Source organism: Amphiprion ocellaris, chromosome 17 (genome assembly GCF_022539595.1).
Source record: "Amphiprion ocellaris isolate individual 3 ecotype Okinawa chromosome 17, ASM2253959v1, whole genome shotgun sequence".
Taxonomy (NCBI): Eukaryota; Metazoa; Chordata; class Actinopteri; family Pomacentridae; genus Amphiprion; species Amphiprion ocellaris.
In genome coordinates this window covers 27,600,310-27,625,679 of record NC_072782.1, presented here as the reverse complement: position 1 = coordinate 27,625,679, position 25,370 = coordinate 27,600,310, and the positions used below count along the sequence as shown (strand labels likewise).

Below are 25,370 nucleotides of genomic sequence, written 5' to 3'. Positions count from 1 at the left end.
AGCATAGACACATCTGCAAAAGGTACAAAAGTTTATTGTCAGAATTGCATTCAAGAAAACAATAGCGGTCCGGGGACAGAAAAACAGAAGTATAGCGAGAAGAATAACTTCTAACTTTTGCATGACACGTAGTGCATCAGTGCATCCTGTACATCTCTGTCCTCCTCCTCTACACCTTGTGCCACTGCAGGCTCATGTGCTGCTGCTTCAGGTAAATCCCATGAAGTCTCACAAGAGAGCATCTGAAACACACACACAGCATACATATTTTAATACCTAATAGCGATAAACTGCAGCCATTACAGGGTCGTTCACAGGACTGATACACGATAGCTAGCGAACTAGCATTAGCTTACCCTCATATGTCGTCTCGTTCATATCCTCTTGTCTTCAGCTTGATACTGCTGCATCGCCTCCCAAACTCTCCTGTGTGTCTCCTGAGTGTTCCGACTCGCTGCTCTCAGCTTTCTCTGACTCTTCTATTACTTTGAATCCGACAGAAAGCCACAGACCGAGCAGCAGGTGAACCATCGTCTCCGTTATGTTGCGTTTGTGTCGCACGCAAATGACGTTGAGGGACTTCCGGCTGGCTGCGCTATGACGACTCCACCCACGATGAGGCTATATGGAAAAACAACTAAACCGAGACGAGCCGAGTCAGATACAATAGTGGCGAACCGTACCGCGCCGAGTAGATGCTTGTGGAATCGCGGCTTAAAACATCCCTAAAAATTGGCATCAGCCCCAATAATCTAGTATCATCCAGACTCGAGTTCTTCAACAAACCCCAGAGGTCACAACCTTGTACCACGGGACACACTAGTAATCCGATGCTACTTACTACCGTCATTAAATCTTTAAAGCGCTGCAAACAATTAGTCCCTCTCACTTTTCCGAGCTCTCCTGTCGTCTCCTTTCTAATGCCTCTCAGAGAGACATGTCAAACACGGCCACCTGATCTTATGATCTATTCCTCCTGACTGTAAGGGAATCCCCCGAAGCAGAACAGAGCTTCGGCTGTTTGTTCAGACTCGTCCTGAGATGGCTCCAGACCAGAAACCCAGGAAAACGCTGCAGTGAGAGCTGCTTCAGTGGAAAAAAAGGTAAAATAATGCATAGCTTCATGCCTTTTAGAGCATTTTAACACCTTTCTGAGACATCCACCTGTTTAGAAACTACTATTAAGTTGTTTTAATTTAGTTCATCTATGGGTTGTTCCATCTCAAACCATCAGGGGCCTTCTGCCTGACCGATTTCTGATTTGTTTGAAACCTTTTGTATCATAAACTAGATATTTAAAATGGCATCTCTGAAATTTGAACTCAATATATCAAATACTTTTCTTTATTACATGCATTTAAATTTGAGGCTTTGCTGCTTTTGTTGCAATTAAAGATAAAAGTCTGAAATTTTCACTTTTATTTCTCATTATGTAATTATTTCAAAATATGCAATATTGGACCAATAGAGTAAAGTCCCATGTTCGAGCTCATGCAAAATAACTGATCAAGCAGAAGTCAATTAGTGATATTTTCTGAACCAATGTAGCTGAATGTGACAACAATACACAAAAAACCTAGAGAACTTTCTAATTATGAAATATTTGATCACAAAAAATAAAAGAAAGTAATTTTAATTTAACTTTCATAACTGTTTGAGCAGGTACGACTTTTGAGGTAAAAGTTGTATACCATAAAAACAAAAGTATTAGTAGATAGCATCAACCAAGTAGAACAGAGTTTAGGAGTTTCATGGATGATTCTTAAAGTATAACTGAAAAATATTTATTTTTATATAGGCATATTTTTCATTTTTGGATCATATTGTGCATAATTTTTTTTCATATTTGAACTCCCCCATAATCAGAGATTATTTAATCTACTTATCCAATATCTTCTATTCTGAATCAATGGCATGATGAGAAATAACAGTGAAGATTTCAAGCTTTTATCTTTAATAGTTCCTGAGATACTGTTGTTCAGGAATAACTTTGTGCAAAAAAAAAAAGTGCTTGCTAAAAGTGGGCTGACAAGTTTATCTGGGAACGCTTTATATCAAGTAATATATTAAGCTAAAAATTCACAAATATCTTTAACAACTGCAGGCAAATCAGTGATGTTCAAGAAGAAACTGCTCTAAAAATCTGATGATTTGAGATGGAATGAGCCCTATATAACTATTATTTTTGCCATGTCACAACTGTAATACTACAATTCACTTCTTTGCTATAATCTAGTAAATAACCAGTGAGCATTCTGTCATGAACCAGTCAAAGCACTAACATTTACAAATTCTACAGCTGCTGTCAAGCTGTGCGGCACAACTGTAATACCTCTGATCAGTTTATGATGTTTGCATGTGTTTGAGTTTAGCTGCATCTGCATGTGGTCCACACCGATTCCTGCCTATGTTTGCATGCAAGTGTAAGAGGCTTATCCCTGCAGAACTTACATCATGAAACCAGCAGAGTGTAATCTCTACTCTGGACACTCTCTCCCACATTACCCATCATGCCACAAAAATTTCCACATTTCACTGCATTAGGCTGCGATCCAGGCAGCCATCATAACCCGAGGAGACCAACACCATCTCTGTGTTCTGCCTTTCAGAGCAACAAAAACAGTTAAAATACTCATGCATTCAGCAGCTAGATTGTCTTCACATGACAAGCGATTAAAAAGGAATTAATCAATTTGTTCTGCGGGTAATTTATATCTTTATTCCTTTGTCTTGACAGTTGCATGAAGCAGGAATTACGATGCGCAAACATTGCCTCTCTGCCAGCTCAGGACCACTTTTGATGGAGTCGACGTCAGCAGAGATCCACATATAAGCATTAGCTAGTCCCTAATGGACGTCCACGTTGTCCTCGGCTGACCTGAACTCATTTCACTGCATGGTTTTATACACAAAGGAGCTTGTCTCACACTTGACTTAAATCAATTTGCATCTTAAAACCAACAAAAACCAACATTTTATCTGCATCGTTCATTCATCAAGGTTAGTGAAAGTCAGCAGCTCTTTTTACATCCGTGTTTATCTAACCTGAAAGTGCTAAAGCAAGTGGCTTGACCTAAATCGCTGCTATAGAAGAAACTGACCCACACTGTTCCTTTGATTCCATGTACATACTCGCAGTAGAGAAATATTTACTCAGCTCCAAGCAGAAACCACCAACTTTGATCAGTGATTTAGCATCAGCTGACACCCTACAGTGCCAAGAGTCCTAAGCTTAGTGAAATCACACCACGCCGCTCTCAGGTGTAAAACTAAGATCTAACTCGTCAGTCTTAAGTTGGCTGTATCATGAGTAACCTTTTGCAAAAACAGGCTCCAGCCGACGCTGTGTTTTAGCCCATACAGCGTGTTGTGGACATCTCGAAGGGTTTCTCAAGTCTCATGGGCTTCCACACAACCATGTCAAGACTGCAGATCTGAAAAGCTGTTATCTCACTTGGGCAAGTGATAAAAAAAAAAACTGACAGGAAAAAAGCATAAACCACTGAAGCTCCTATTCTGCCCCCCACACACACACAATTTCCCACAGCTGTAAATCATTTCACTTATAAAAGTGCCAACTAATCATATCCTGTTGTCTTGAAACTATGACAACAGCTAGTTTGAGACAGAAAACAAGGTTTGAAAAAACGTAGAAGTAGCAGCAGTGGTTTCGAATGTCTTCAATCAAATATGACAATAACAAATATGTGCCAAGAAGTAAGTTTTTTTTGTCAGTCTCAAATATAGTATGGGTAATTTCCAGATGTACACAGATGAATTGAACAAAGTCTGAAAATATCAACGTCACTGTTCCCTCTAAGCTGCGCCCGTGCGCAATTGCGCACTGCTGACACGGTCTCCGCGCACAGAAAATCTGCGCTGTGCACAAAAAAAATAAAAAAATCCAACCTAAATTGTAAATAAAACAAACACGTAACAATTCATTCTGTGCTATTTTTCAATGTGAGTCAGTGACTGACCGGTGACTGGCTGCTGCAGCCAATGATGCGATTCACATACGTATTTACCATAGACTGTATATAATGGTATTTACGCAGCTAATCAACGTCAGGCGTCCTTATGTGCAGCCTCCTTGTTCTCATAGATATGAATGAGTAGATAGGACACGCCCCTTTGAGCTGCGTGCTACTGCGAGGCTAAGCTAGTGGGGAGAAAGTTTCAGTGCATTCCGTTGAAGTAGACAGCGTGAAAACGGAAACAACGAGTATGCCGTCTCACTGTGCTGCATACAATTACACACTACGTCGTACGATTGAGACAAGGAAACTTGGAATGACTTTTCATAGGTAAGAATAGTTTTTGGCTCTTTTTTCATTATTAAATATTGTTGAGAGCTTCCAGTCTATGAGAACTAACTAGTTAGCCACTAGCAAAACACTAAGGCGAGCTAGCAGCTTGACAACCAAATACCAGACGATTAATAGTAGCTGTAGTATAGTTGTACAAGCAGTAGTAGTAATACTAAAAGTACAAGCAGCAGTAGTAGTATAAAATAGCTGTTAGAGTCGTAGAAGTAGTATCAGCATTTGTAATAGTATTACAAGTTGTAGTAGTTCTTCCTCCAAACCCATTTTATGATTGGGATTACAGGCAGTTCTTTAGGACTGTTCTCAAATAATTGAAATGTTACTAAACAAGGTTATACTAATCAAATTAAATAGCTCTGGTCTCCAGTATATTGGCGAATTCGGTTCTTTGTACTTAATTTATTAGCATGATTTCTTTTTAATATGTTGTGTACAGACTTAATTACTTCTCTGTCTACTTTTCTTACTCCATGTAGGTTTCCCAGAGACTATGGGTTGAGGAGGAATTGGAAGTTTGTCGGCTTAGACCTGGTGTCATTCCATCAGTGTTAAACTTCCCGGCTCATCTTGGAAGAGTACGTGCCAGAAAGGCCACGACCAAGCAGCCTTGAGATCTTAGGCAGCGTCTCCCTGAGGTGAGTGTTGACGGTGTTCACAGTCAGGTCTGTGGTAATCCCGTCAAAAAACAAAACAGAAAAAAATCTAGATTATACATCAACATGTAACCAAAGCACTCTGTGTATAACGCCATAGTATAGGATGTAGTTCAGAAAATGTCAAAGTATAGTAAGCTTTACTCAAGAATAACATAGTATGGCCTGTAGTTCATAGTACAGCATGTTGGCAAGAAAAAAAAAAACATAGATTATTATGTGGTTCAAAAAGCGCAAAATGATAGGATGTTGCCTGAAATTGTCATGTATGATATGTGGTTCAAAAAATGTCATAGTGCAATATATTGTCAAAATAGTATGTAATCAAGAAAACAGAGTATATGTCATCTAAAAAATGCCATAGAATAATAATTTCATTGCACAAGTAAAAGTATAGTAACTTTTAAAACTGTTTGAATTCTTATATGTTGCTAAAAAAACAAAAAAAACTAAAACAAAAAAAACGTCACAGTAATATGTCGATTAAAAAAGCCTATAGTATAGTGTGTCGCCCAACAAACATCATAGTATAGCATGTCGCTCTAAAAACGTCACAGTATGGCCTTTAGTCCACAGCTGTCAGTAGGTGAGGAGCAACACAAAAACAGTCCAAACGCTGGTTTCCAGAGGGTTAGACGAGAATTTATTTGAAAGAGTAAGTTTACAACAACAACATGTGAGGGGGTTAAAAACAAATGGGTGTTAGTAAAATAAAAATAAATCAGCAGAACTAAAAGTGAACTTCATGTTGACATTGATGGGCATTCCAACCAGGAACAAAGTAAAAGATAATCAATACGAAAAAAAACTCTTCCTGTTCACTTCTTAAAACCCAAAAACACACCACATTAGCACCCTAAACTAAAACTACCAACAGGTTCCCTGTTTTCCTTTCTGAACAATTCAAAGGTCCCTCTCTGTCTCCCCACACATCCACCAACCACTGGAACACATCTCCAAAGTTCTGCTGGACCAGCTCAGCTTCCCCTCAGAAGAAGTGCTGCCACCTGCCAGATGAAGGAGCCTTTTGAGAGGCAGCTGGCATCGTGATTGGACTGTACTTTGGTCTGTTCCAATCCAGCTTCAGCTCCAGAGACGGCAGGCAGGACGAGTCAACGGAGGCCTGGTGGACGAAGGCATGCAGCTGAGTACAATCCAGAAAACAACAGAGGAGGAGTGCAGCAGCCCAGGGCCAGAACAGAGTAGCATCGTATGTCTCTTAGAGAAAATCATAGTATAGCCTTTGGTATGAAAAAAACACCATCATATACATCGTATATTGTACAAATAACAAGTGAAAGCAAAGAGACATACATTGTAGAATTGTAGTAATTGTGGGCTGACTGATTTACTGATTATCAGTATTTTATTTTTTACTGATTTACGGTAATTAATAAATTTAAAAATGGCGCTACTTTGGCTCTGAACCTTTATCTACCTGTGGTCGCTCTGTCTTCTGGAGTGATTTGATTGGTTATACGTCACGAATAAAACTCCTTTAACTTAACATCCGGAAACAAAATAAAAACGTATCAACAAAGTTTTCTGTTAGAGTTTGTGTTCTTCTAAGTTTAACTCCAAGGTTTTAAATACTTTGATTTACTGCAAATGAATATCTACTCCAAATGTCTCAGTAATAATCATTATCAGCCTTAAAAACCCACAAAACACCCCTTTATACTCGACCACACTTAGTACAGTCCGGTTCCCCCTTCTATAAATCTGCTTGGAATCTTCCACTTCCTGTTTGTCAAAGTGGCTTTCTACCTGGACAGATTTTGTTGGAGCTCATGCAACAAACATTTTGGGTAACTGCACTTTAATATGGATGGATGACACTGAATTAGAGTCTGTTTTAATGAGACTGAGTTGAGATGTGTAGCTCTGTCATTAAATGGTAAATTATTACTCAGAATTCACAGAGAAAAGTCTGAAATGTTTGCTAGGTTAGCGTCCCACATGTTCTTTGGCTCAGCTAAAGCTAACTCTCGCCAACTTCTGGATCTCTTGAGCTGCTTGTTGTTAAATTATCTTGCTAGAGGTGCTGAAGCTCAGAAAGTCTGAGATGTTTGTTCAAAATAAGCTCATTCTCAAGTCTTATCTGAACTGTCCTCTTTTGTTTGAACTTTCCCTAAACTTAGGAGTTAATGACAGAGCAGCACATCCAGACTCAGTCTCATTTATGTAGAGATTAAACTTCAGTGTCATTCATTGATGTTAAAGTGCAGTTTTTCAAAGGTTTGTTGCACATGCTCCCGACCAAAGCAGTCCAGGTGGAAGACGATGTGAAGCGAAAGCTCCAGAGGATGAATATCACACATTTACATTGGAAATAAATGTCCTTTAATTAGACATTGTCATGCAAAAGTTGAATTTCCCTTTAATGATGTTCAAATCTTTGTTGAGTGTTTTGTTGATGTTGGTTTCTAAATGTTTTTTGACACTCAGCCCCAAAGATTAAAACCTTCTACGGCTCACAAGCTGCAACAATTCACACATTATCAACTATCTTTCTGACTAAACTAAGATAAAAAGTGAAAAACTGCCTGACTCCTGCATCATGAATGTAAATCTTTTTGGTTTTTATGACAGTAAACTGAATATATTTGGGTTTGACATTTTATAAACCAAAACAAGAAATGAATTACTGGAGAAAACGACAGATTAATGGACAAAGAAAATGTGTTTTCCAACATATATGGCTGAATTACTCCATTACAAGATACATACAATTTAAATTCTATTTTATTTATATAATGCCAGTTACAGGTCAAATTGTCTCAAGACGCTTTATTTTTATATTTTTTTGTCATCATTAAAATATGACAAAGTAAGAAATTTAAAGCTCTTGACTAACCCAATTTATTATTTGGTTTTTAAGAGATTAATCGACAATTAAAATAACTTTCTCCACTAAAACTAATAAACATGAGGTCAAATAGAAGGAACAGTTTTAAATACTGCAGTCCCACGACGACAAGAATAAAGTTTGTCAACAAAAACTACATCTGCTGGTGGATTCCATTAAAGTCCTAATAAATGATAATAAAGTGTGATACTAAAGGTTTGTGGTGCTAAAAATGTCAAAGTAAAGATATGAAGTTGAACATCTGGATGGAGGTTGATAAAAGATGACCAACCTTCATTTCTCTGGAGCGACTCCATGGATTTTATGGATGGTGGTTAAAGACCTGCTCTTCTAGTGGTCTTCCTTCTAGTCGCTGTAAAAAGTCAGTCCGTCCTGGCCGACTTCAACATCTCTTCATGACAACTTGTTCTGCCTCCGACCTCGTGGAAACTCCAGAAACTCGGGAAAACCAGTCAAGACTCGAAGAACTCGTGGAGACTCGAAGAATTCGTGGGGCGGGGGAAGGTGTGGTGGGTGGTGGGGAGAGGTGGGGGAGTAGAGGGGGGAGGCCGCCACCCACCTCCCCGCCTACTCTCCGCCCTGACTCCACCCAGACTCCGCCTCGGCTCCGCCCATGTGGTCACTTGGAAACTACGATGCCAAAGGGACGACGAATTTATTTCTTTTTATCTGATCTGTAGCTCAGTGAGTTAAGGATTTGCCTATGGAGCTGCAGGTCGCTGGTTCAAGACCAGACACTTCTTAAATTTTCTCAAAATCCTGACAAAGACAAAGAAAGAAAACTGCCGGTGGCGGGTCTTGAACCTGCAACCCTCCGCTTGGGAGTCCTCTTCTTATCCCCCTGAGCTACTTGCTCAGATACTAATTCTTCTTTTTTTTGCGCATTTATCATCTATTTTTTGTTGTTTTCGAGTTTTTTTTTAACTCGAGTCTCGACTCGACCGTTTTTCTCAGGAGGTTGGACTTCAGCCTTTGTGCTGGAGGGTGGAACCCTCAGTTCCAAGACTTTCCAAAGCCTCCACACCTCCTGAGTCCTCAGGACCTGAGCTTTCACACAGTCTGAGGGCTGAAATTTTCTAAGTCCCACAGTAGTTCTCTGTTAGTTTGAACCTTTCCACAGTCTGAGGACTGAAATCCTAAAAGTTTCTCAGTACTTCTCTGTTCGTTTGAACCTTCAGACAGTCTGAGGACTGAAATTTTCTAAGTCCCACAGTAGTTCTCTGTTAGATTTAACTTTCAGACAGCCCAAGGACTGATATCTTCTAAGTTCCTGAGAAGTTCTCTGTTCATTTGAACCTTCAGACAGTCTGAGGACTGAAATCTTAAAAGTTTCTCAGTACTTCTCTGTTCGTTTGAACCTTCAGACAGTCTGAGGACTGAAATCTTAAAAGTTTCTCAGTACTTCTCTGGTAGTTTGAACTTTCCGGTTAACAGAAGCCTTAAAACTTGTGACCATGAGTCTTGATTTCACATTTAGACCATCCATCTGAGTTCTTCTCAGACCTTCACCTGTGGGTTGTTTAGAAATCACTGAACAGTAAAGTTTGTGGAGATCAGAAGGTAACATTAGTTTGATAAATGCCTTCAACCTCTCGTAGACTTTATCTGGAAATCAGTTTTCTGAAATGAGTTCTTAGTAAATCTATCCACAATCAAACCAAGAACATAGAAAGAGGAAATGTTTGAAGAAACAATGTCTGATCTGATTTTAAAATGTTTTGTCTTTTTAATGTTTAATTGTTGTTTTTTCAAATGTTTTATCGGCTTATTTGAAAAATTTCCTTTTCTTTCCCAATGTTTAATTTTTTGATTAAATCTTTAAGGTTTTTCTTTTTAAATGTTTTACCACCTTTTAATGTTTAATTTTCTTTTTTAATGCTTCATTGTATTTTCTGCTTAATTCCTATTTAAAGTTTTATTGTCTTTAAGATTTAATTTTCTAATTAAACATTTAATTTTTTAATTAAATGTTTTGTCTTTTAAAGGTTTAATAGTCTAATTAAATGTTTTGTATTTTTCTAAATGTGTAATATTCTTGTTTAATTGTATTTTTTAAATGTTTAATTATCTAAAATATTTCATCTTTGTTTAATATTTGTTTAAAATTTTTTGTTTAATTTCATAATTACATGTTTTCTATCTTCCATTTAATTATCTAATTAAATATTTTGTCTAATATAATTTAATTGTATTTAATGTTTAATTTTCTTTTTAAAAGTTTTATTATGTTAAAAGTTTTTTTCCTTTGATTTAATGGCTTTTTTTTTACTGTAGTTTATTTCTTTAATCTTTTTTTCTGTGAAGATTTTAACCCCAACCTTAAAAATGAAATAAACCCTTAAATCACAATGAAAATACTTCTGTTGTCACAATCATGAGTTAGTCAATTATTCAGTTTATCAATTCAACTTTATTTGTTTAGCACCTTTCACACAGATTACAAAACTAAACAAGCAAAGAGAAAAAACTATGCTAAAACTATGATTAAAACTCACAAACAAACAAAAAAAAAAAAAGATTAACATCATAATAAAATATGTTGTGTCCAGGGGATGGAGGGAGTTTATTGAAGTCTTCTTGGGCTCACATGGCAAATCATTTAAAATATAAACTTGATATTCAGTCTAAAGAAACTGGAAACTGCAGAGTGACAGAAGAACCAACAATATCTCCTGTTTTCTCCTTTAATGAGACGACTCTTCTTGTGCTTTCAGACCAAAGAACTACAGACTCTTCACAACCTGCTCAAACTCTTGGTACAGGACCTCACCACACGGGTCAAGAAGGTTTCCATCTCATTTCTACTCTGAAGCTCACCTTCTCCTGCTCAAACTGCTGACAAATGTTTCTGCTGCTCTCAAGTCTGGTCTCCAGAACTTCCTAAAAACTCTCAAAGTCTCTTCTGCTGCAGGTTGCTTTGTAGAACTGTTGCAGAAAACCTCACTAAACCACATGGAGGGGCCTCAAGATAGTCGTCCAAATGAAACCATACAAAAACCAAACTAGCACAACCCAAACGCTAAAGTCTCCTGCAGCCTACCAGAGAAGCTCTGAGAACAGAGAATCAGGACAGGAACTCTTACCTTCTGGACAACCAACCTTGGTTCACAAACAAGAATACAGATTGTGTCTGACCAAAAACCTCTAAAGACTCACTACAGCCAAGATAAAGACAACTCAGCTGCACCAAATCCACTAATCACTGCACACATTAGTACCATGTGCCAACTGCGGCTAAAGGACCACATTTACCAAGACAACTATCCAGTACAAAGCCCTAAAACACACCAAGAAACACATTAAAGACGATTTTACTGCTGGAAGCTGCAAGCCAACACCTAAAGAACAAACTAAAGCAACGAGCCAAACCCGGTTCACTGGTGAACAGAAGCAGAGGAAATGTTTGTCTGCAGCCACATAAAGCAGGAAGACACTGAGCTGCTCAGGTGTTCCTGATAACACCAAGCAGCCACCTGGACAGCCAATAGGAACACAGCTTACTGGAAGTCCAGAGGGCTGGTTTAGTGAAGGAAATTCAGTTTAAAGTTGAAGCAGGAAGTTAACAAAGAAAGTTGAAAACCACCTTCTGATACCTGAAATCTCTGAGTTTTCACACAAAGAACACCTGAACATGTCAAACTGGTTCCATAGTAGAACCATCATTGTAAAAACGTCATAGTATGGTGTGTTGCTCAAAAAACATTAGGACCTGGCTGTAAGGGGACAAACATGTAAGAAACATGAGAACAGAGAGAACCCAACCAGTAGGTCACAGTTTATCATCCCCCAGTCATCTCCTGAAGTCCATATGGTGAGAGACATCAGTATCTGGTTGTTCATTTACCAGAGGATGCTTATAATCATGCTGATGTGGTCTGTACTCTACAGTATTTTACTGACTCAATAAATGCCTAAGTTGTTTTTTTTATGCTTTTTAGTTTTCAATAAACATTTAACAGCCTATATGTAATCAATAAATGGCCTTTGCCTATCTTAAGAAAAACTCACTCAGAACTCTGATATGTTAACAGTACTAAATAAATCAATAAATACATGCATACACACATAAATAAGTTAATACATTAACTGTGTTAAGATTTAGATTTTTTAAAAAAGTTGTTTATGTTTTTGCAGAATCCAGTATTGCTCACTGGTTGGTCATTACATTTTGTTAGTTTGATTTCACTGTTTAAAATGATGCCACCTCTTTTCAGACAGAACCTGTGATAATAAAACAATACAAAATTTTTAGTTCCGTGTTAATAAAGCACTTAAAGCTTTAAGTATGGCTAAATGCTTTTTTCAAAATTAAATATATCACTCCTTAGGTGGTAGTGGCCCCAAGTTCAGTAAAGTTGGAAAGATATTCACAGATTCGGGCTTCCAGCATCAATAACTCGTTAGATATAGGTTGTCAAAACATAAACGGTGCCTCTTTCCCATTGTTGCAAGGCAGACAATGTGCTACAAGCCCAGTTTTATCAAAAGTAGCTGTCTTTCAAGCTACAGGAATAACATTGGTGTCTATGGAGTGAACAGGGTCCGTCTGCAATTTGCAAAACTGCTGCAACAGTAAAGACAGACAAATATTCAATAACTTCACTCTTATACATTGTAGTGTCACTAAAATCACTGCAGCCTTCAATTGGCTCCTGTTGACAAAGTGTTTTAACAGAAATGTAAATGCTGTAATTTGATTCTTTTAATGAACCATGTAACTTGAATGGATGTGATGCTGGTGTGACCACAGTGCACACGTCTGATGTTGCTCACAGTGGTCCAAGGGACGCTCAGGGAGTTTGTGTGTTTGCTCACACTCAGGAAAAATTACAGGGAACATTGATCAACACTGTGCAGTTGTAGATCTCCACCATCCATGACTGTATAGACTTTTATATATATTTATATTTATATATTTATATATATATATATATATATATATATATATATATATATATATATATATATATATATATATATATATATATATATATATATATATGTATATAAAATAAGGATTTAGTAGGTGAACTGCCAGGACTAGTATCACCACTTTAGTATCCGAGTATGGAGATAAGCCTCTTCTTGTGCGCCGCTCTATGTGGCAGCAAGTTCAGGTTCCAGTTGGTTTGTTGGTTGGTTGGTTGGCTGGTTGGTCGAAAAGCTCTCATTTTACCAGACTCTCATTGATTAGACAATAGCCGGCATTACTTACATGAAGAAAAAAAACACAATAATAGCCTTCCAGGATTTTTGGAAAGCTACCTGCAAACATCCCTTTATTTTCACAAATAAGCCAAGTTAATGGTGACCGCTAAGCTTAACTTAAGTAATATTCACATGACGTTTACTCAGAGTGAGCTCCAAACTAATGTAGAAGAAGTCATTGGTGTGGCTGCATTTTGTTCCAACAGATGGCTGTGAGCAAACTTTGCAAACAGCAGTTTGCATATAACAGTCCAACAACCACCACAGCATATTATTTAAAAATGGCAGGATAACTTGGTTTTCAGTAAAAAGTTCCTTTTAGTAAATTTACTTGGAATAACAAAAATGATTAATTATCTGTGTGGGAACAACCTGGTTAAAGGAAAAGTTAAAGCTGAAGAGACAATTTTCTGGCTTTACAATTACAATAATTCTATAAATGCAAAAAAAGAGCACACTTAGGAGGAAATATCTGCATCTTTTGCTGATATATGTTTTACTTTCTTCACTACCTAATCACCAACTTTGCCTGTCTCTCACTCTAAGTTTGCTTGTCTTTGCTTTTTGCACTATTTACCCTTTGGTAAATGCTGTGTATATATATTCTTTTCTATATGTGCAAATATCTATATTTTTTCTATAGTTATTATATTATTCTCTTTTCCTTATTCCTAGAGTGTCACCAACAGCCAAAGCCAAATTCCTTGTATTCTATTGAAGCCGATTCTGATTGTTTCTTGTCAAATAAAGCTATGAGTAATAAAGAGGCTAAAGGCATCAGATACTGTAACTTTCTGGGTTAATCTGCTTTGTTTTTCATTGCATACAGTCTTTAGGACTGAGATTATCCACATGAACTTTCATGTAACATTTCCTTGATAACAACATACCGTGCAGCCATAAATCAGCTTCTTATCTACCACCTGACAAGTTTCCTTAATTTATTTTTCTTGGTTACTGTGCACCAAATCATATTTTGTTCCCCTTCCAGTAACGAGTGATATTGTTTCGTGCTAAATGCTCTTCTGCTCGTTTTACAGAAGTGGGACAGCTTTTCACAGGGAGGAAGAGGAGGGGTGATGAGTGGGGGATGACACAGAATCCTCTTACGATAGACCTAAAAAACCAGCTGTGGCATTAGACAGCGCACTGGTTATGGAGGTCAAAGGATGGTTATAATTAATATGACTAAGTCCAAGGGGAAAGGCAGCAGCTGGTGCCAAGACTTCCAGCTGACAGCGTCACTTCCATGGGCACAGAACAGTCCACTGACTGATGGAGCACGTGTGGATCGATGCCACCCACCCATGTTGAAGGGCAGAACGGAGTCACTCTGACTCACTGTTATTCTCTCTGAATAATCATGTGTCACGTTCTTTATTTCAGAACAAAAGACACCAAAGTCAGAAAGGATTAAAAACCTAGTTTTCGTTGGTTCAAGTTCATGTATTCAGGCTTTTATGACAAGCAAGTCTCAGGACAATATGAACACATGGGGAAAAAATACTTTCATTAAGAAGCAATTAATCACAAAAGCAGTAAAAGGTTATGGCTGCAAAACAAAACAAGGAAGAACTCTTTAAAAAATGCAACTTTTTCTATTCTATTTTTACTGTATGCTCTACATTCAACCATCAAAATAAATGCCTAAAATAAAACCTATTATTGCTATCATATCTGGTAAGACTAGCACTGCCATTATTAACAGTAGTGTCAGTATTAATAGCAGTACCAGTGGTGGTAACAGAAGTTGTGTTTTAATGGCAACAACTGCAGTAGTAGGAGTTGCGGTCGCAGCGGAAGTAGCAATGATAGTAGTAGTAGCAGTCAATAACAGATTAAGCTTTAGTCATAGCAACAGTAGCAGCACTAGTAGTAGTAGTAGCAGTTGCATTAGGAGTAATATACAAATAGTAGTAGTAGTAGTTGTTGTAGTAAATAATGCACTAACGCTAGCATTAGTAGTAGCAACAGTGGCAGCAGTACCAGCTGTGTTAGCATTAGTAGTAGTAATGGTAGTAGTAGTTGCATTAGGAGTAGTATACAAATAGTAGCAGTGAATAATGCATTAGGGCTAGCATTAGTAGTAGCAATAGTAGGAGTAGTAGCAAAAATAGTTGAACTAATAGTAGTTATTGCAGTAGCAGCAGAAGTACAAGCAGTACTGGGTTTATCTTTATAATATTTTAAGATCCAGGCCTTGATATCTGTAGTACCCTGAGATGACATGTTGACAATTGGCGCTATATGTAACTAAAACTTAATTCAATAAAACTGAACTGAGCTAAACTGATTAGCAGTAGTAGTTGCCAGAGTGGTAATAATAATAATAATATTATTATTATTCAAAACAACAGAATATATGTGATGCTATTGCATCTCAGGGGTGATGTGTAAAAATCTGCATTAAGGTGAGTCCTTTCATTTGCAGACAGATCTCTGATCAGTCACCCTCGAGGCAGTGATGTCAGGATTTATTCACACCCCTGAGTCTAGACAGTCACACAGAAACTGAAAGAGCAGCTACACTGAGGAGAAAAGCAAGAACAGGCAGAATCATGGTGCATAACGAAAGTCCACTGCACAGGCAGCTGGACTTAATTTAAATCCTTTAAGAATTCAAGAATCTAAAGCAAGTCCGCCCACTGATCTGGGAGTTAGTCTGAAGTAGCATCACAGAAACAGGCTGGGAAAAATGAACTTTCTTTAGGGGAAACCTGACTTTCATTACACAGGGACATAAAGTTTGATAGACATTTACCAGGTAGGGAGGGTGTGGTGAAAGATTTGTTAAAGTTGCATTATGGGAATGAGTATGACATAATAGATACAGACGTGACAAATTAGCCCTTTGTTGCACAACATCAGTCAAAAGTGACCCACATCCAATGGAAAATGTGTATCTCCTGACTCACACTGTGCATCAAAGGGTTAAAGGACAAACCTAAACCTTTGAACCTTACAGTGCGGAAATGTGGTGGTTTGTCATGCTGTAAAAGCCATGGTGTACGATTCACATATTTATGACACTACTTAGATCATTCAGTGACCCAGCTCATGGAGGCATTGTCATTCTGGAAGAAACCACTCCCACCAGGATAAAAATGACTCATCATATGGTAAAAGTGATCACTCAGAACCTCTGTATTGATGTGAAGCGACTCAGACCAAAATCATGTCAGCAAAAGGCCCCTAAACGCACAACAAGACCACAAGATCTCCTCACCATTAAGGTCAGTGCAGGTTTTTCCTTTAATTCGTCACCTGCAGGAGATTCTGGACCAACGTACTCTACACCACCATTGCTAAAACACCAAATAAAGGAATACTTTTTGAAAGAGTTGTGTTGTAATCCCTCAAGATGAACTCCAAAGACTTAGAGAATGCATGTAAAGGTGCATTGAAGCTGTTCTGGTGGCCCAACAACACACTTTATGTTGTTTTTCCTTTAATTTGTCACTTCTTGGTTGTTTAAAAGACAGGCAGATAATACAGAACATGCAGAACCAGATAATGAAACTTGCATGTACTGCAGACTAACTCAACCTTCCTCAAAACAAACTATATTTTTCCGCATTAATGCATCACATATACAGCTTCCCAAACACCTACTGAATACTCACTACACAGCCCAGAGCTGGCCTTATCTTAAGCTGTTCCTAATTTATTCTTTGCTGAGCTGATTGTTGCTATGTGCACAAGCAAGAACTTGTCCAAGACAGAACAATAAAACCATCAGCTGTGCAAGAAAATTCCGTGCGATTTCAGGGAAAACCAGGAGTTACTGGATGGGTTGGTAACTTTGCTAACTGTTCGTAAAAGCAGCAGCAAAGGTCAAAAGATCAACAAACCACAGGCCTGATACGCAACAATAAAAACCTGTGTGTGTGTCTGTGTGTGTGTGTGAGTGCGCGCGTGTGTGTGTGTGTGTGTGTGTGAGAGATGGGATGTCTGGCCTTGTTTACTTAAAGTCGGTGGTTTGTGTTACCACCAACGATTTGGTTACAGTGAGTGTTTGTGTTTTGCTGAAAGCTAAGCTAAAATCCACTACCGTCACCTGAGACACAAAGGGATTTCACACTTTAATGTCTCAGTTACACTTTTCAGGAGTCTACTGTATCTGCTATATCTATTATACATACAGTGATGAGTCCCGAAAGATAAATACGACTCTCATGTGACGTGACTGACTTCCTGTCTTACAGCAGCTGCCCCAGAAACGTCTCTGTCGTGGTGACTCGCAAACCTTCACATTTCATCTTTCAGTGATGGAGTTTTAAGTTAACTGTCAATAGAAGAACGTCCCACACGAGGTAAAATGTCCATACGAGCTGAGACGCTGCATCGACACAGCAGCAACTCCTGTATCAGGTGACTGTGCAGCTGCTAAGTGCTAAAGCTAAGACACAAGAGGAGGATAAACCAAACAGACAGGCCGACTCTGCCCACCACTTTAGATCCATAACTCATTATTACACAATGAGGAATCATCTGCTTCTTACAGGGAACAGAAAATGCACAGAAAACAAAAACTGATAGTACCAGCAATACAGCCAAAGAAAGACAATGGTAATTCTTAAACTAATCCAACAAAACACTGCAAATAAATGAATCAAACACAAAGAGTGAAGTTCTCCTTATACACCAACAATCAGCAAGTTTATTCTGAAAGGGCCACTTCAGCTATTTTCAGAAGACTTTATAGACTGAGATAGAAAACTACTATCTTTGTCAGATTCCAGGCTTAACTCGAAACTTCAGCCTGTACTTCCTTACTTTTCGCCTCCACAGTAGAGAGGAAATGCTGTCCAATAGCAGCAGCCTTGGCAGGAAAAACAGCCTCGAAGTCGGAGAACTTTACTCTTTAATGTAACAACAACTAATACAGACCTTAGCTCTCCATCTGCTCTGGTCATAAACCACCAATCTGTGTAACAAACACACCTTTCCATGACATAGATGGTCAAGTTTTATGATTTAAATCACTTTCTAGCAGTGAAATTCTGCTTTTGACATGAAATGGAAAGTTTATGGTTGGTATTTTTCTTTCAATTGCAATTAAATGCATTTAAAGTTTGCATATTTAGCAGTTTTTTGTTGGTAGAAATGTGTCCTTCATGTACTACTACTACCAATAAAAACAGCAAAATGTATTTACATTTTGCATATTTAGCAGTTTTTATTGGTAGTAGTAGCAGTACATGAAGGATACGTTTCATGAAACGTGTCCTTCATGTAGTACTACTATCAAAAAACAGCAAAATGTATGTACATTTAGCATATTTAACAGTTTTTATTGGTAATTATAGTACATCAAGGGCAAATTTCATTAAACATGTCCTTTATATACTACTGCTACCAATATATAACAGTAAAATGTATTTAGATTTTGTATATTTAGCAGTTTTTATTGGTAATAGTAGTACATGCAGGACTTAATTCATGAAACGTGCCCGTCACGTACTACTATTACCACCAATGAAAACAGCTAAATGTATTTAGATTTTTCATATTTAGCAGTTTTTATTGGCAGTTGCAGTACATGAAGGGCACATTTCATGAAATGTGTGTCCCTTAATGGTATCCGTAGTACATTTACTACGACTACTACCAATTAAAACTGCTAAATATGCAAAATATAAATACATGTTGCTGTTTTTATTGGTAGTAGTCGTACATAAAGGGCACATTTCCTGAAACATGTCCTCCATATACTACTGCTACCAACAAAAACAGCAAAGTGTATTTGGATTTTGCATATTTACATGTTTTATTGGTAGTAGTGATCATGTACTACTACTACTATACCAATAAAACAGCAAAATTTATTTAGATTTTGCATATTCAGCAGTTTTTATTGGTAGCAGTGCTACACATTTCATAAAATGTCTCCTTCATGTACGACTGCTACCAATAAAAACAGAAAAATGTATTTAGATTTTGCATATTTAGCTGTTGTTATTGGTAGTAGGACATGAAGGACACATTTCCTGCATCATTGTTACATTTCCGTTAGATTTTAAATGTCTGCTGCAGAATTTTCAAATATAAATACGCAATTTGTGGGGATTCAGGTACAGCTCGTTTCAACATCATGTGTAAATAATGTGTATGAGTGCCTTATTCATGTACTTTCATTCATGCATTCATGACTCTGCTTTAATGACCGTCTTTGTCAGGACTCTAATCGATGGAAATGCTGTCTAATGGTCTCCATCATCAATAATGGAGTGAGCCTGAGAATTCGGCCTCAGCAACACACTGCACTTTGGAAAATCTTGTATTTGTTTATTAATACCCCTCTGTATTTATTTCATGATGCTACTTAGTGTGGAACTGTACACACCAGACTTCCAGCTGCAATATAAATAAAAAGACTGAAGGAGGATCCATACGGATCATATGGTGCCACACTGTATGTAATGGATAGCTTGTGTGGCTTTATCAGCTCAGATGCACTCAAAACACATAAAACATTCACTCTAAAATCAGGCAGACAGTCGAGATTATAGCGCCACTGGTTTGCAAAAATAGCTGACGATGGATTCTGCCTTTGATGGGCGTTGTGCATGTTTCAGGCAGGAAACAGCCGTTGACTGAATCTGAAGTTCAATCAGCAGATGAACTCCTCTCTTCTGTTCAAAAGGTTTGCTGCTGTGTGCAGAATTATTGGGGTAAATTTGATTAAAAAAAAATAAACGTCCCCAGGAGTGTGTCTGCTCTTACTCATCGTCATTATTCCAATTCCACGTACAGAAAGTGGAAATGGTCAGATTATTGCCCATATGACTCACTATTTGATTTAATCAGACCTCCCTAATCAAATAAATGGAATTAAATGAGGAACCTTCTCTGCATTTTCAGACTTACAGTCACAAACCGCCGACTGTATTCTCTTCTAGGACACAAAAACAGGAAACCGCGAGGCTCAAAAAGGGCGCACATGCTCACTCTTCCCTGCTCCACAGCGCCATTCAAGCCGTCTGATTGATGAAATCGTCAGCAGTAGCTGTTGAAAGGGGTGATGTTAGTACATTAACAGAGATGCTAAAAGCCCAGGATGGAGCCTCCTCACCTGGAATACTTTGACCCTGAAGTCAGTGGAAGGATGCAAGCTGGCAAAAATCACATCTTAAAACCCCCTTTTACAGACAAGCTTTAGCTTTAACAAACAAAAAAACACCCTGCATCCTCCTGTGATTGAACAGTGGGCCAGTAAGTGTACACCAACTGTGGGAGGAAATGACAAAACCAGTTTTGTTTTGTCAGAGAATGTGCAGGGATTTCTGAAAAAGATGCTGTCAGAAAACTAAAAGAATGTCCTGAAAATTTCACCGCTCACTGTCCAACCAGTGGAACATTTCTATGCACAACTTTGACAGACGGCTACTAAAACTAGCAACAATTAGTTGATTAGTTGTTATTAGTTGCAAAGTAATCGCAAACATATCAGGTAATTATTTGATTTGAGCAGCTTTATTTTAAATTCAAATTTCTCCTGTTGCAGCTTGTTAAATGTCAGTTTTTTCAAGTTTCTTTATTCCTTAGTGACAAGAAACTGAAAATCTTTGGGTAGTGGATGAATATTTTTCACCATTTTCTGACACTTTAGCTAACAAATTAGCAGTTAGCTAGTCAATTAATAACATATCTGATAATGACTTATTCGGTTTGATCAACTTTATTTTAAAGTCTAATTTCTCCTGTTGCAACTTCTTAAATCTCAATATTTTCTGTTTCTTTACTCGTCTGTGACAGGAAACTTAACATCTTTAAGTTGTGGACAAAACACTTGTCATCTTGATAGACATTTTTCACCATTTTCTGACATTTTAACTAGTAAATTAGCTGTTAGCTAGCATATTAATAACAAACATATTTGATAATGACTTATTTTGGTTTGATCAACTTTATTTTAAAGTCAATTTTCTTCTGTTGCAGCTTCTTAAATGTCAATATTTTCTATTTCTTTACTCTTCAGTGACAGTAAACTGGAAATCTTTGTGTTGTGGAGAAAACATTTGTCATCTTGACAGACATTTTTCACCATTTTCTGACATTTTACCCAGCAAATTAGCTGCTACCAGCATATTAACAGCAAACATATTTGATTATGACTTATTCAGCTTGATCAATTTCATTTTAAAGTCATTTTTTTTCCTATTGCAACTTCTTAAAGGTCAACAGTTTCTGTTTCTTTACTCTTCTATGACAGTAAACTGGAAATCCTTGGGTTGTGGACAAAACCTTTGTCATCTTGACTGACGTTTTTCACCATTATCTGACATTTTAAAGACAAAATAACAAATCAATAAATAAAGAAAACACTCTTCAGATTAATTAGCAACAAAAATAATCATTAGTTGCAACACTACTTCTACATACTGTTTATGGAAAGTGGTGAAAAAGATTCGACACTCATTTCCTCTGTGTTTATTCTCAAAGAGAATCCACCATAATAGCAATGCACTGCAGAATAACCAGAAAAACTATTAAAATTGTGTGTGTCTCTACTTTAAACAGCCTGGCAGTCCAACAATGCAATAAACCGTCACATTTAACAGCCTTACTCATTGCAAAAGTCTCATCCTGAGCACATCAGAGAGTTAAAAGCATGATATCAAAGGCAGCAGCCCTGCTAACTGAAATGAACTGTTTTAATCTCCTTAAATCGTGTTTTTATTTGCAGCTTGTTTATTGCCGTTTCTACTTTATCTTATCGCACATTTTCAAAGCCACTTTGCTCTCGAAAAATGATGAATTCTGTCTTGTAGTGCAGAGAACTGAAAGCACGCTGTGGCCTGACACTCAGCTGCAGGTGTGAAATATGATTTCAGAGTGATTACGGAGAAATGAAAGTGGATGGACAGACCACAGAATACCATCCGCAGCCTCGGTGAAAGACATCAACATCTCTCTGCATCCTCTCCTCAAATCAAATACTTTGATCGAGCTGTTCACTTGAATCACAGAAGCTCCCCGACTGACTCTGTGCTACAAGGACAGCTACAGCGGCCACATGATCAGGGTTTCATTTGGGAATAACGCCCGGTTTCAGCTACAGATGAGCCATTTCACAGTGAAACAGAGCTCAGCAGGAGCTCTGACCTCTGCTGCAACACCATCTGCCTCAGGTCAACCTGTGCATTGTGGAAAATTAATCTCACCATGTCAGACATGTGGGTGAAGATGCAGTCAAATAACTTCACAAAAGCATCCCCTTCTGCGAAACTGCTCCTTAAAAAACATAACATTTAAGAAAAAGTGTGTTAAATTGTAATCAATCAAGAAAGCAGGTGTCTGAATTTCTCAAATGTAATAAATTTGTCTTTTGTTTCTTTGTTATTTAATTTTTCATTTTATTTTAAATCAGTGAAAATGAAAGTTGTTCCATTGCTATTTCAGAGTTGCACATTCACTCATCTACAGATGCTGCAATAAACTACTTCATTGTCTTTGGCGCTCTGTAAAAATTCCTTTCAAACATCACCTTTCCTTCACTTCCTTGTACAGAAGCCTTCTTTATTTACTTTCCTTGTCAACTAACATGCCCCTCTGCCAGACTGCCATTGAAAAAGTGCTTGAGTTAAATATGATAGCAGCCCTTTATTATCAGAGAAGAAGCTCCTCAAGAATCACTCACACACAATGGATTCTTTGTGTACTTCCATGGTAACTCTGAGAGCTGCCCTTCACCTTGCTAAACTATGTTACCCCATTATTAACACACATAACAACATGTTTGTCTGACATTCTGACATTATCATTCAAAGTCTTTCCTTAATGATGCATATTAGATTAGATTCAACTATACAACTTTTTTAAATGCTAAGACAACAAAATGCAGTTTAGCATCTAACCATAAACATCAAAGAAGCTGCCATTCAATATAAAATTTTGCTGATATAAATACATGACAAATTGTGTAACTTTACTGTTACACATTGCAAAACAACAAATTATGATTTGTAATAATAAATATTTTTGATTTGGACATTATTTAAATTTTTTTGCAAGTTAATATCTCCCTTTGTGATTTTACTTGTGTATTATCTGTATTTTAACATAACAAGAAGAAGTCAAGCTAGCTAGCCAAGGCTACAGCAAGCTAATATAGCATAATGTTACTAGCTTAACATAATGTCAGCTAGTTAAACCTTTTGAAAAATAATAATCTGTTTTTGTAAAAAATACAGCTTTTCAATGTGGCCATTATTTACACGTTTTTTTTTGCATGTAAGTTATTTCTTTTTATGTCATTTTAGTCATTAATAGTCTGTAATTTAACAAAAGAAGCATAATATAAGCTAGCTAACTTGTACTACATCAAGCTAATATAGCATAACATCATTAGCTGAACATAAAGTTAGCTAGTTTGACTTAGATAATACATATTTTGTAAAAGTACAGATTTTTGCTGTTCATATTATTTACAATTTTGTCTTGTTTTATTGTCAATTAATACTTTTTTCTGTGGTTTCACTCGTATTAAGAATTCAAGCTAGTGCTACAGAAGCTCATATATAGCATGACATTATTAGCTTAACATTAAGTCAGCTGATTAGATTTTTAAGTTGATAGCAATAGATTCTGTGCCTGCAAATTCATACTTTTTACTGTGATTTTTCTTGCATGCTAGCTAGCATTCCAGCTAGCTACCTATTAGCTGGCATGACTAAAGCCGGGTAGTTCGACTGATAACAAGCTAATATAGCATGATGTTATTAGCATGACATAAAGTCGACTAGTTAGACCCTTAAGCATATATATAATCTTTTTGTACAGATTTTTGATGTGTACACTTTATATATATAGATATATATATATATGACATATAATGTAATACCTTATTGTAATTTAACTTGTGTTTTCAACTTGTATTTCAAGCTACTACTACAGATGCTATTATAAAGCATAACGTTATTAGCTTAACATGAAGTCATCTCGTTTGACTTTTAGACAGATAGACATGGATATTTTGTAAAAGTACAGATTTGTGATTTGAAAATAGACTTTCATATTGATAGTAGTAATTTTTTGCCTGTAAATTCATACTTTTTTCAGTTATTTTTCTTGTATATTAGCTAGCGTTGTAGCTAGCTAATATAGCATGACTAAAGCCGGCTAGTTTGACAGATAGCAAGGTAATATAGCATGACGTTATTAGCGTGATTCTGAGACAATCGTTTCTTCTAAGTACAGATTTTTGATGTGGACATTATTTACATGTATATATGTAATGTTAAACTTTTTTGAATTTCACTGCATATTAATAATAATAGCATGTTCAACTTGTATTTCAAGCTAATGCTACAGAAGCTAATACGTAGCATAATATTATTAGCTTAACATGAAGTCAACTAGTTAAGACTGTGAGATAATAAAAAAATGTAAAATTACAGATTTACCATATATACACAGCATGAACTGAGGTTTGAGTATATGAACAAAGCACGTTTATAAAAGCAAAAACACCTGTTGTTCTGCTTTTTAGAAGCCTCTCTCGAAGCCCAAACAATTTCTCGGGTTTTTTCTGAAACAATAGGAGGAAGCAACTCGGTTTAACGGGCAGGATGTTCTCCAGGATGTGGCTCTGATCGGCCAACACCAACCAGCCGAAATGGCACAACAACGTAGCCCGAGGCGGCTGCTGCTGCTCGGCTACATGTGGAGGGTGGAACCGCTCCGTTCACTCCCAGCACAAACAACAACAACAACAAAAACACGCAAATTTCCCAACAACGTCAGCCTCTAAATCCTCTGAGAAACAAGCACAAAGCTGCCACACAGCCTTCATTTCCTCCCTCATGTCCACCATCACGGAGGAAAAGTTTATTTTACACGCAGCGTCTCGGTGGAACCCACGCTGGGAAAACACTGTGTTAAATTAAAGCTTTACCTTTGTACTGCAGCGAGTTCCCGGTTCGGATCTTCACATTTCCGCTTATCGACTCTCCCGGACCGTAAACCACCTTGTTGTTGGTGAAAGTGATATCAAATTCTTGCAGCTTCCCCATGGCTCCGCTCCGCTCCGGTCCTCCGCCGCTCTGCGTCTCCGATGCTGCGCTCACCTGCTGCACGGACCCGCCCTCCCTCCCCGGCTGGGTGATGTCACTGAGACGGCTGGAGCTACAGGGAGGGAAAACACAGCCTGAGAGGTTTATGGGCTCAAGGTGAACAGTTTTACATAACTAACTGAAAAAATAAAACATAAAAAATACCCCAACGCTGCTGCAACACTGAAACTGCTCTTGAAAAAAACAAAATACAAAATAAAATCCCTTTCTGGTCACTGATTAAGCCCTTAAAACT

General features: G+C 37.5%; 1 protein-coding gene and 2 long non-coding RNA genes across 3 annotated transcripts in view; 1 reads left to right on the top strand and 2 right to left on the bottom strand.

The window, feature by feature from the left end:
* arrdc1b (arrestin domain containing 1b) overlaps positions 1-25,135 on the bottom strand; it is a 65,219-nt gene extending 40,084 nt beyond the window's left edge. Inside the window, exon 1 of the mRNA XM_055019436.1 lies at positions 24,958-25,135. Within this exon, the coding sequence (XP_054875411.1) occupies positions 24,958-25,075 (118 nt within the window). The 5' untranslated portion in view covers positions 25,076-25,135. The remainder of the gene's footprint in view (positions 1-24,957) is intronic.
* On the bottom strand, positions 15-6,519 carry LOC129350981 (uncharacterized). The gene is made up of 3 exons (XR_008604588.1): positions 6,420-6,519; positions 357-6,104; positions 15-242 (listed from the first exon to the last, which is right to left on the bottom strand). It is a non-coding gene; the product is annotated as an uncharacterized LOC129350981 (long non-coding RNA).
* Positions 875-6,030, top strand: LOC129350982 (uncharacterized). Its single transcript, XR_008604589.1, has 4 exons — positions 875-1,103; positions 2,738-4,307; positions 4,805-4,963; positions 5,891-6,030. It is a non-coding gene; the product is annotated as an uncharacterized LOC129350982 (long non-coding RNA).
* Positions 25,136-25,370: the final 235 nt, after the last annotated feature.